The 13,031-nt window shown below is 35.1% G+C and overlaps 1 protein-coding gene across 1 annotated transcript; it reads right to left on the reverse strand.

Moving 5' to 3' along the window:
• Positions 1-2,337: 2,337 nt before the first annotated feature.
• Positions 2,338-4,478, reverse strand: LOC143545576 (folate-binding protein 1-like). The gene is made up of 3 exons (XM_077037443.1): positions 4,095-4,478; positions 3,209-3,522; positions 2,338-2,600 (listed from the first exon to the last, which is right to left on the reverse strand). The coding sequence occupies exons 1-3, from the start codon at positions 4,476-4,478 to the stop codon at positions 2,486-2,488; spliced, it is 813 nt and encodes a 270-aa protein (XP_076893558.1). The 3' UTR covers positions 2,338-2,485.
• Positions 4,479-13,031: the final 8,553 nt, after the last annotated feature.

A 13,031-nucleotide genomic window follows, 5' to 3' on the forward strand; every position in this document is an offset into this window, starting at 1 on the left:
GGGTTTCGGTGATATCATCGCTTACATTACACTAGCCAATTACGTTATGGCTTACATCACACTAGATATTACATCATCGCTTACATTAAATAAATATTAAAATATTAAACACACCTATAGAAACTCTGTGGCATCAAACTTCTCTTTTATACTATACTAGTTTTAGTGCCTGTGTCACACACGGGATTATCCAAATTAAAATTACAAGTAAAGCAAATAATTGCATAATGTATATGAAAAAATATATTACTTTTATGCTTGTATCTATGCTATGTGTATATAAATAATTTTATTTATACCATCAAATGATTTTTTTAAATGAACTTAATAAAAAAATGCACGTGAGAAATGTATCCGAGAATGCTCTTTCTATTGAAAATTTCATTCTCAGTGTCATACATGTATAATTGAAATAATTTTGGTTACTAACCAATTTCAGGAATAAAACTTCTCATACAATAGTAGTTCTAACCACTCAGCCTAAATATAAAATACGTGTTACCTTCATTGATATATTTATTAATTTACCGTCCATCGAAGGAAAGGAGAACATTAAATTGTAACGACGGATGTTCTTCATGAACTATGTTTTTCTGAGCAACACCATGAAAAAGATTTTGATAAGTTTCAAAGAGCCTCTCGACTTTGTCATAATGACAACAAAAAAAATGGCATGTTAACTCATTCAATCTTTTAAATATTTTGCTTCATTTGAACATAGTTTTGCATGACATGCTTTCCATACAACGCTCTAATCACCATTGAAGGAAAAGTTAATGCTTACATAAATATTTCAAATTTGATAAAAGTTAGAAGCATTGATAGGTCTAGGGGTGGCATGTCGAAATTGCTTGCAATTTTTTTCTTAAATTTTAATAGTCGAGAGAAAAATAGTCAATTTGTCAAATCCCAAACCTTTATTTCCAAAAATGCCCTTGAAAATAATTTTGAAACCCGGATCATGTTTAAAATTCTAACTTTCATCTGTTTGACATCTTCAAGTCAACATTTTGAACCCGTAACAAATTTGATGATAAATCTACTTGCATTCTCAAACTTATACCTAGATTTCTCATTTTTGATCTGTAACAAATTTTGATCATAAATGTAGTTAACTTATACCAAACAATCTATTTACCAACTTTTGACCCATAAAAATCAAATTTAAGTTCCACAAAACATCTGGAACAATCCTTGATAAAAATACTAAGAAATTAAATATGATAAACTTTATTATGTCTGAAAGTGATTGGTATATACTATAATTACATTTTAACATATATATAGTGTACTAAAGAAATCATAACTCAAAAACGAAAAAAGTAAAAAAGCTAAAACGTTTCCTCCGTTATCCTCGTTCAAAAAAAAACGAGAAATGAACCGAAACTGAAAAGTCAACAAAAACGAAAATAAAAACCAAAACTGAACCGAACCGAACTGATTGAAATTGGAAAAATTGATCAAAATGAAACAAAAAAATTGAAACCGAATAGAAACTAAACTGAACAAACCGACCAAAACGAAACAAATAACCAAAAATGAATCCGAAATCGACTAAAAAGAAACAAAAGAAACCGAAACCCAACCCGTCCAGGCGAAAACTCGTGTCGGCTCGAAACCTAATCCGAGCCAAAACCTAAACCGAACTCGTTTCAAATCCAAAACCCGTTTCGACCCGAACATACCACTTTTCCTTAAGATACTAACCCACATCGACCCATTTTGACCTGAAAAATAAGACGATGGAATTTAAAGTGACCCATTTTGACCCACCTTATTAAAATCTATGACCCAAACCAACTCATATGATTTTTAAAACAATCTAAATTGACACATTTGAAATAGTTTGGGTCAAGAATGCCACCCCTAGTCTACACATATCTTGGGTGAACTCATTTTTAATACAGTTTCCAAAACGATCTGGTATTAGCCAGAACACAGTTTCACCATTCTGATTTCTGACCCATTGCTTTGACCCACCCGTTTTGACTGGCTTAATGTTAGTTGAGTAAGGAATAATACAACTTGATATTCTTCCTGACAAGCAACTTTCATCAGCAAAGATGTCATATAATGGTTACATTTAAGGATGGGCATTTTCGTAAGCTTTAGGCTAATTCATCAAGGTTTTAATACCCACCAACATTAAGAAGAAAACATTATTCAGACTAGATTAAAATTGTCCAAAAACATCCTCTGCCACTGTGTACAAACTCAAAACAGCAAAAACACTTTCGGTTTTCAGGGCGCTGCTGATGCAACTCATCAAATCGACATGTGGTTCACTCCGCTGAACAAAGTATAGTTACCAGAAAACCAATCAACTTTTGGAAAACTCGAACTCAAAACTACCATAACTAACCGAAAGCCTGATATATTCTTCAAATCAACACAAGATTTTGAGTTTAGCAAACCTAGTGATATTACATGGCTAGCATAACTAACGGTTATATATCAGATCAAATCAAACCAGCATCCACATTCTTCAGCTTCGGTTTGCTTGACTAGCCGGATATTTCGGGCTCATTTTCCCACCAAGCTTCCTCGCAGTACGTTGTATAGCCGCTTGTCGTTGCCTCTGATTATGACTCTTCCTTTTACTATAACACAAAAAGCAGCATTTAGTTACTCGGTTATATACAAATAATGGGCCTGTTAGGTTACATGTCAAAACGGGCTAGGTAGGCATGTAAACAAACCGAACGAACAAGAACGAGGCATTTTGATGTTAAACATTTAAAATATAACTGAAGAAACGAGTGAACACAAACAATTAAACGAACATGGTTTTCTTGTTCGTGTTCGCTCGTTAAGATAATGAGCGTGTTCACATCTGTTCGTTAATAGTATAAACGAAAGGTTCGCGAACGTAAACGAATGAACTGAACATAGACAAATGCACACAAAAGAGTACAACCGAGCAAACACCAATTATTATAAGTAAACGTGAACATCAATCCGTTGGACCTAATCTTTTTAATTAATATACAAAAATGAACTTAAACAAATGAACATAAACAACTTAAATGAACGAATGTAAACGAACATAAATGAACTAGACATGTGTTAATGCTCGTTCTTTTAACTAAATGAAGAAAAAGTTTTGTGCACGCTTCATTTATATAAACAAACTTTCAGCTGAATGGTTCACTACACGTTCAGTTCATTTACAGGCCTAGGGTTTGGGTCAAATCAAGTTGGGCCTAACCTTACAAAGAGAAGCCCAGCTGTAAGAACTAGCCCACCAACCGCCCACGACACTTGTTCGTTAATTGGCATTTCCCGGACCCACTGCTGAATATCAGAAAACAATCCCGAGCTCTTTGGATCACGAGTGTGTGAAGTCCTCCATGAATCCACAACCGAATCTAGACTCGCTTTACCACCATAACAAAAGGTTTCTTTAATATCATTTAATGGTTTTACTGAAAATCCCGAAGCTTTACAAAGCTCGGTCCCATTTGACACCCATTCAGAGGCTCTACCACAAACAGTGTCACTGATGCCACATGGGACTAGCACCTGCCACATCAGATCGGTCAGATATTTTGTAAATATAGTGTGAATATTAAGAAAAAATTGCACGAATGGTGTCTGTGGTTTGACCATGTTGTAAGTTTCGTCCCTAGATTATAAAAATTGAAAACTTAGTCCAAAACATTTTTGAGAGGGTTGCACGTTTAGTCCCCGCTGTTACTCCCAATTAGATTTAACAGAAAAGTGATGTCACGTGTCATTCATGTGAAGGTAATTGTGTCTTTTCAAATGCCGAATCGCTATAAAATGCTTTATCAAACTCCAGAACTCCTAACATCGATCGAAAGCAACATTACGAGTTATGGAGTTTAAAGACTATTTTAATAGGATTCCAAATTTGAAAAGACGCAATTATCCTCAATGAACGCACGCGACATCACTTTTCCGTTAAAGACTAACAGGGATTAACAGTGGGGACTAAACATGCAACCTTCTCAAAAATGTTTGGACTAAGTTTTCAATCTTTAAAATCTGGGAACCAAACTTGCAATATAGTCAAACACTCAAACCGCACGGACCATTTGCGCAATTTTCTTTAATAACAATATTCAGCAAACCTGATTCTTTCCATCCATTGCAAAGTATGCATTGGAACAAGCAGAATAAATCCTGTCACAAAGTGAGGAGCATATGACTGGCGGGCCCGATTGCACACCAACATGTGGATCACAAATGGAACATTCTAGAAGCTCCCATATATGCAAGCATTCATCAGTAGCTTCTCCAGATGAAGCCAGCCTCCTAACTGTCAGCAAGGCAGGGTGAGTTTGAGTGACATCACAGCAAGTGTTTTTTCTAAACACCCGACAAAGCGTTAGATCTGTGGGCCCCTTGCTTACTTTTCTTGGAGGTTGTCCGTGAATAGAATATGGTGGAAACCGACCTCCAGGAGAAACACAAACTCCATTAGGTTTTGCTGCAACGGTCCAAGAAACGTTCATCTCAATAATAATATTCGTTCTATAAAACAAGGTACTCATGAGATAACAGTGGTTTGCAGTAATGCAGCTATTGTATGTGATACTTAGCGTATCATTAATCCTTTTTCAAACATACAAGTTTATGGTTGTAAAAATCCAAACTAGGCAACGACTAATCCCCGATTAATCGCTAGTTGAATAGTCGCCGACTAATCGCTAATTGGTAAAAATTGAAAATATTATACATAAAATTTGGTATATATATGCATATGAAAAATTACATATAAACTCCGATCCGATTAATCCAGATTAATCGCTATTCCATACCCCACCGCTATTTGTACAACACGGGCAATGCGTGACAAAGCATAACTTTGTGCTTTTATCTAACAAACAATAAGTTGGTGTGACTAAAGGGTAAAGATGGAGTAGTATTTTAATAATGAAAAGAAGTATTGATCTCAAGAAATGCTTACTTACTTACAATATCTATCACGAATCTTCAATGAATGACTAATGATTGATACTTGAGGCAGTAAAAGCCTAACCCTAATTTCTTTCTTATTTATGTGTTATTTTTCAAGAAATTAGTGACAAAATAAATTGGAAGCATTCTGTAATCTAAAGTCAATTGTGATATAATTACCAGAAATAGCGACGATCTGTAGAAGAAGCAGAAACAACTCCAATTTCATCTTCAACAAGGAAAGGAAGGTAGTTTCTTACTTCAATCCTTCTTCATCCGTCTCTCTGTCTGTCGATAGAATTACAAGAATTTTAGGGTTGACCGAAAAGAGCCAGTCAGATGTGAACTTGTTCCAAAGAACACTCATGTATACTGCCAACCCCCCTCTACACTTTTATCACAATATTATTATTATTATTATTATTATTATTATTATTATTATTATTATTATTATTATTATTATGCGTGGTTCGGTTCAATTGTGGGTTAAACCTCAACTTTTAACTAATGTTTTCATCTTTACAACTATTTGGTTTTGGTTATAAGCACTTTAGTTGAATCAATTATTGAGAAGATGTTTCCATTGTTGCCTTTGAATACGTAGGCCTGCAAAACAACCGGACGAAAACAAACGGCAACATATTTGTGTTTGTTAATTTAACTTTAATTGTTTAACTGAGCACAAACATGTTATTGGACATTTCTTTTTGTTTATTAAGAAAATCGGCATGTTCATGTTCGTTCGTTTAAAACCTAAACAGACGTAAATGAACACAAACGAAGTTAAACAAATATAACTGAACATACATAAATGAATGCAACTCGCCAAACATAAACGAACATAAGCTAGTATTCGTGAATACAAACTCTAGTCGATGATCATGATCATTTTAGTTTTTAGGCAAACTGGATTTTCATAATCTCAACTTAATGTGGTTGACCAATAATAATTCCAACTTAGAAAGTAGCTATCATCGATCCCAACTGTCACACCATTTGTTTTCATTGGACCTCCGCTAAAAAAACTTAACGACGTTAAGTTTTTTCCAAATTTCTAACTGATATTTTAGGGCTTTTGATCGGAATGAGGATACGAGTCGATTGATGTAAAACTTACCTCAAAACGGTACTTTAAACAGTATGATTTTTGTTAATTAAAAGTTTAAACACCGGACTTGAAGCATCCTTTCGTCGTCTGGGCCACCGTTTTGAGATAAGTTTTACATCAATCAACTTGTATCCTCATTCCGATCAAAAGTCCTAAAATATCAGTTAGAAATTTGGAAAAAACTTAACGTCGTTAAGTTTTTTTTAACTAAGGTCCAATGAAAACAATTAGTATGAAAGTTTGGATCGATGACAGCTACTTTTAAGTTGAGATTATTATCAGACAACTATATTAAGTTTGGATTATTAAAATCCAATTTGACTAGTTTTTACAACAAAAAATTAGAAAGTGTGTCTCTCTTAAAACAACCCCTTTCATGTTTATATTATATAAATACTAGAAAATGGTGTTTCATTATCCTGGTTATTAGTTCATAATGCATTTGTCAGATGCCATATAATTGTACGTTACCACTTTAAATAATTAGGATTTTTAATTTGAATGAGTTTATTTATTTTACAAACTTGTCATTTTGTTTCAAAAAAACTTAAAGTTAGTAGCGATTTTGAAATTAGAATGAAAAATATTGCTTTTACTGAAGTAGAAGCGAATCTATTCGAATTTCGAATGTCAATATTGAATTCGAATTTGTTGAATCTATTTCAAACTTGAATCAATTTCAAAACTCAAAATTCGAATATTCGAAATTCGATTAATTGAATACCCTCTCATTAAACCTCGCCCATGTAAACTAATATTGGCAAGCTCAAAGATAGAGAAAGACCCATTATGGTCAAACCCACTACTCACCTATATATAAAAAAAGCTCCTCCATAACATCGAGGCATGTTGTTTTTTCTTCCCTACACATCATATTCATGCAAACATGTAACTACGGTAAATCCAATACTGAATTGAACGTCGAAGGGTAGTCTAGATTCTCCGGTCTCTGACTCGTTAAAAGGGACCCCCTTCTAACGGGTTCGTTTGTTTTACATATATGAGACGAGTCTGAGAAGACGAAGAGTGCTTATGCTCATTTTAATCACCAGAGGATATTTACTCAGATCCGACCTGGATCGATCCATGTTTCTTCACATAGTTAAATCCAAAAATAACAAAATCACCCGTGTTCCACAAGTTCCAACCCATACACGGACCTGCACCTATTAATCCGTACTAGGTGTTTTACCAATATGGTTAATTACTTTGCGTTCATTGTTCGTACTTTCAAGTTAAGATATTAAGTGTAGCCCGACATATTCGCCGGCTGGGCCAAATATTTGACTACTTCCAGATCTTGACTTTTTCGCTAGAATCTTCAACGTCTAAATATTCTTTATTAGAAAATAAGGAATATGTGAAAAATCCTTGAACACACGAAGGTAGAAGTCAAGTGTGTGTAAAGCAACCTTTCGCGCTAGGCGCTCACTTTCAAAAGTGAATTACGAATTGGACCAATCTACGAATAGAGCAAGCTCCCCTTGCATGAAAAAAGGGTTGGTTAAGAACTTTGACTATGACCACCCGTGGGGGTTTACTACACAAGGCCTCCGCATAGGAAAATCTTATTAATATATCTAGCAGACAATTTAAATGTGAAAATTTTTCCTCTAAAAAAGAAATCTCAACGAATTTAAGATGCTTAGCTCCACAAATAGATGTATTTAATTCTATAGAGTCATTTATGTTAATGCATGGGTGATGGTTGGGTATTATATTCATGTATTAGTGTGTTAATGGTGTAGTTTTATTGAGTTTCTTGTTAGCACTTTAGCACTTTATACGTGCTTTTGTATTTTAGGTCATTGATCGTTAAATATGCTAAATTGGAGACCTGTACAAGCATGGAATGATATCTCGGGAAGACCCAACCATGATTTAGAGTCTTAGGAAGTGTTAAAAGGATCTGGGAAGAGTTTGGATGAGAAACCATATGCTGATGTTAAAAATAAACAAGACGGGTGGACAACAAAGCGTCAAGAAGTAAAACGAGCATATCTTGGGCTAGAAAATGAGTTACCGGACCTATAATATATGAATTTTAGGTTCCTCAACAAGATGAATCTGAAATGAGGTTATCTTTGGTCGTGCATTGCGACATAATGGGTATATGTCCATAGCGATACGTGATGGACATAAAAAACGAGAAAAAAACAGGTTTTGACCTATATGTTCTATTTTACGAACCCTAATCAGATACCTTCACTTCCAGACGTCTTGGGATGACAGGGGGTGATTCCAGGAGCCCCAGATCACTTCCAATCACCTCAAGGTTCGTAGTTCATCATCTCGAATCAATAGTCGAAAACTAATCGAAGATGATGCGCGGTTAATCCTCTCAAATCATTCCCAAGATGTAGAGTAGTGCAACTTTTCAGTATTTTCTCGTGTATTGGAGCTGAATGATTATAGTTATTGATTTATAATCTATGAACGTTGGTGTTTGGTATTGCTGAGCATTCAGTTGGTTTAGGTTTATTTCATTAAGAATGATTAGTTTGCCAACTGCTGTGATACGTGTCTCGTTGCATTTGCTGTTTAGTTTGGGTCAATGAAGCATACATCTGTCCATGATTGTGTCACACTTGCAAGGAACCTTTGGTTACCAGTGCCGTTTGTTTACGTTTGTTGATGCTAAGCATACATCTGTCCATGATTGTGCCAGATTGGTAAGGAACCTTTGGCTACAAGTGCTATATGTGTACATTTGTTGATGCCTAAGAATAGATTAATCAGTTAACCCAATTTGTTTATCAATAATTAATGTGTTAAATAACATGAGATTACTTGTTAGCTGTCTTCTTGAACCCTAGGTGTGATTCTTCGTTAGTTATTAAACTTGTTTAAGTGTTCGTTGCTTCCAAACAAAACCTGCTAGTGTGATCAGCACTCGACAAACTTCTTAATTGTTTCTTGATAATTGTTTCTAAATAAAATTAAGTAAACAAACAAACGTATGACGTTGACCACATGCTTCTCTGGTTTGGATACCTGACTTACCCTGTCTATAGGTAAAATTAGGTTTTTGCATGATCGGTACAAAACGGTTATCACTGGGGTTGCTTTTGAAAGTATACAGTTTCCCTCCTTTCTGAGTTAGTTGGAAGCTATGCTACTCAAATTTTCAATTAGCTGAAAACCTATTGATTTTTTTGATTTCCCAACTACCCTCTTTCAGCTTAATAGCAAGGCCGCACATGGTACATGTGGTAACAAGATTATCTCTTTTGTGAGATTGAGTACTTCTTTAAGAGCATTATGATCGATCTCTTTAAATACAACGATCACCTCTTTAGGGATTAAGATTTGTTTTCCAAAACCTGTCAGCTTACAATTTCACATAGACATTCATCACTAATCATCATTAATAATCATTAGATCAACAAGGAAGGAAACACGTTTATTATTGTTACTCACCTTTACAAAGCTTTCAATATTTCTAGACAAAGTATGGATTTAGATTGCACACCAAGAATCTCATAAAATGTTTTCATGATTGGATGAAATTGAATTTTGAAATTAGTGTAACACCCCAATCATAGTAGGAATAAGTGTGGTGATACGATGATTACTTAAAGCATTGTATCACTAATTAAACACTAATTAAAGTGATGATAAAATTTATTTATATCATTAAAATCAAGTCAATCATATAATAAAATTTAAATAATACATGCAATAACAATTTAGCATATTTATGAATTTAAAAATCCTAAGCGATCTTAAATGTTGAGCAATATTAACCTGCAACATGTATAAAATACAATTTGATTAAGAAGAATGTTTGTGTGAAATCATAAGGGTTTATGCAATAACTATCGTAAAAATACGAATCACATGCCATTGTGAGAATCCATGAATTAAATAAAAAATCATGTATGGGTAGTTAATATCTATGAATCACCATGGGTTTTCATATATCAATCATTTCTTCAGATAAAAATCATGGGAAAATTCGAATTTATCCACGAATCATCGTGAATTCGATGATAAGTATTGGACTGTAATCATTAAAAATGACTACTATTGATTACTTGGGGTTTGCTAACTCGTATGCTGTTTGGCATCGTATGTTTTGGCCTAATAGGTTCCAACGCTGTAAGGCCCGATCCCGGGTACCCTACTTTGGTGTTGGATTTACTCATAACACAGTTCTAAATATCAGAGTCAATTAAAATTTTCACGGAATAACTAAAAGTTAATCATGCATTACAAACCATTCAATTCTTGTCTTTAAAACATCTCAAATTATCTTACATAAAACAAAACCATAGAATACATAGCATTCTTCTTTTACAGATGCTAGCCACTTCAATCCATTGTCATGTGTCCCTCCTTAAGCCAGCTGCCTTATTTTACTTAACTGCGTGCATACTAAAAGTCAGCTATGCTGAGTGAGTTCCGGATTAACAAGTCACAGGTTAGTCTTACACATTTAACATACATTTTCATATCCGAAGATACTCTTCTTACCTTCAACCCGCACTTACATTCTTACTTCTCTTGTATAATCATACCTTTATTCTTACATAGTCATAGATCTACTCTTACTTCTTACATAATTATACATTTATTCTTACATAGTCATACATTTACTCTTACATTCTTGCATAGATATTATAAGGGTCTGCCGCCCTAACTCTTGCACCGATATTATAGAGTCGGCTACTCTAACTCTTACATAAATATTATAACGGCCTACCGCCCTAGCTCTTGCACCGATATTATAGAGTCGGCCACTAAAACTCTTGCACATATATTATAAGGGTCCGCCGCCCTAACTCTTGCATCGATATCATAGAGTCAGCCACTCTAACTCTTGCACAAATATTATAAGTGTCTGCCGCCCTGACTCTTACATTCTACACCTTACATAAGTCTTGTAATTATATATGAATAAACACAACAGACACATATGACAAATTCTTACAATAATTATTTTCACACAACTTATATTTAAATATATACTCTTCATTTCTTACAAGTATGCACTCAGCCCCAAAAACATTTCAAGGAAATGGCTAGATCTCATCTGGGTCCTGTTTCTTTCAGAATTGATTTTAACACCTCTCTTTAGCTAGGCACGACTAACTGTATAACAATTATAAGTGTTAATTAATTATCTTTTGGTCTAAGTCCTACTACCCAAGTTAATGAACTAGTCTGACTTAGTCAAAAATGTAGTTACTGTTCCTTTTGAATCGCATTCGCATAGCAAACCAATCGCATTGCATATTGGAGACCAATCACATCACATATCGGAGACCAATCACACCGCATACCGGAGACCAATCACATCCTATACTGGAAAACCAATCGCATCGCATACTGGAAACCAATCGCATCGCATTTGTGAAGCCAATCGCATCGCATAAGCGAAACCAATCACATATGTGAAACCAATCGCATTGCATATGCGAACCAATCGCATTTCAAATGAATGGCATCACATTCCTATGCGATGCGATTCTGCCCCCTTTTGCAATCCGAACTGTGGTTCGTTACGATCTTTCTTTCAACCATTTTTTTGTCCTCGAACCTTTTTATGACCCGTTTTACTGATTTAACAAGTTCTTGGTCATAACAACCTCGTCTACTTGCTTTTACATGGTCCGAACGTTACCCGTTCATTCCGAATCGCACCTGTTAACTCGTTTTTCACCAAGTTTATGTTTTTCTTACATACTAGGGTCTGATTTACTATCCTACCAAGTTTCATGACAAACCAACCTCAAACACTCAACCTTTTAATAAAAAACGTACCTTTTTGGACCCGATTGGTCTCAGATTCGAAATCAAGACGTGAATCCCGTTCTTGAACACAAACGATTGTTGATTCAGCTTGGATCTGATTCCGAATGAAAAGAGTGTTTGTGTGTGTTTTGAGTGTGTAATGAGGCAAGGATGATGAATGAGGGTTTCAGGGTTTATGGAAGGTTCTGGGGTGTTTATACACCCATAAACCCATGGAACTTAAGCCCATAATCATTCCCTAATCCATCTTTTTATTCCAAGCCCACCACCCAACTTATTATCATTTAACTTAATTAAATAATAACTCCTCATTAAATAAATATATGTCAGGACCGTGAGTCAGGTGCAAACCTTAGAAAGGTTGACAAGAACACATAGACTCAATAACCTAAAGGCCTAATGAATATCCCGGTGGAATCAGGATATCCAACGGATGGGAACGAAGGTGTGATATGATAACAAACGAAACAACAATAAATATTCAGTGCATGAAAATACAAAGACAAAGATTTACTGTAATAAATGCATCATTCAATGAAACAGTAAATGGAATGTCTAGGGTTTCGTGACGCGGCGGCGGTACGAGGAAACAATGAGAATATTCTTTGAAATGTTTTCTCGTAATGCTTTTGTCGCGTCGTTATCCGTGCCCTAAATGGAAACCTAAGACCCTATTTATAGACCCTGACATTCCTTCTAGAAGTCCTAAATATTACATAATGAAAGACAAAAAAACAAATATAAATGTAAGAGTCTTCGAGCATGATAAGTATCTTGCTCGAGCAGACTCACTATGCTAGGTATGCTCGATGAGTGTCTTCGAGCATACTTTACTTAGAATATCTTCAGTGAAGATATTCTCCTCTAGCAAGCTTCATTCCTCTTGACTAATCCATGCTTTGCTCGAACTAGTCCATCGAGCAAGCTCATTCTTCTTGATGTCTTCAGTCTTGTATAGAGACTTAGTGAACAATCTTTAGCATGCTTGGATGTAAATCTTGCTCGGGGAACTGAACCATGCTAGAAGTCCTTGCTTTGAACATATGACATCTTCTTATTGCATCCATGCTTGTCCCCATGTGCTCGAACATCCTTTGCTCGTAACACTTGGTTAAAACTTGTATGATCAAGCTGTTTGCTCGATTGGCAATCCATGATCGATAGAAGAATACTCTTGCTCGTTGAAGTGTAGCTTGCTCGAAACCTTAACAGTTAGAAGAATCAACCACAAATGGTTCTGAAG

This window comes from Bidens hawaiensis, unplaced genomic scaffold, assembly GCF_021521415.1.
Source record: "Bidens hawaiensis isolate Kalapana, Puna unplaced genomic scaffold, B.hawaiensis_p1.1 tig00013983_1, whole genome shotgun sequence".
NCBI classification, from domain to species: Eukaryota; Viridiplantae; Streptophyta; class Magnoliopsida; order Asterales; family Asteraceae; genus Bidens; species Bidens hawaiensis.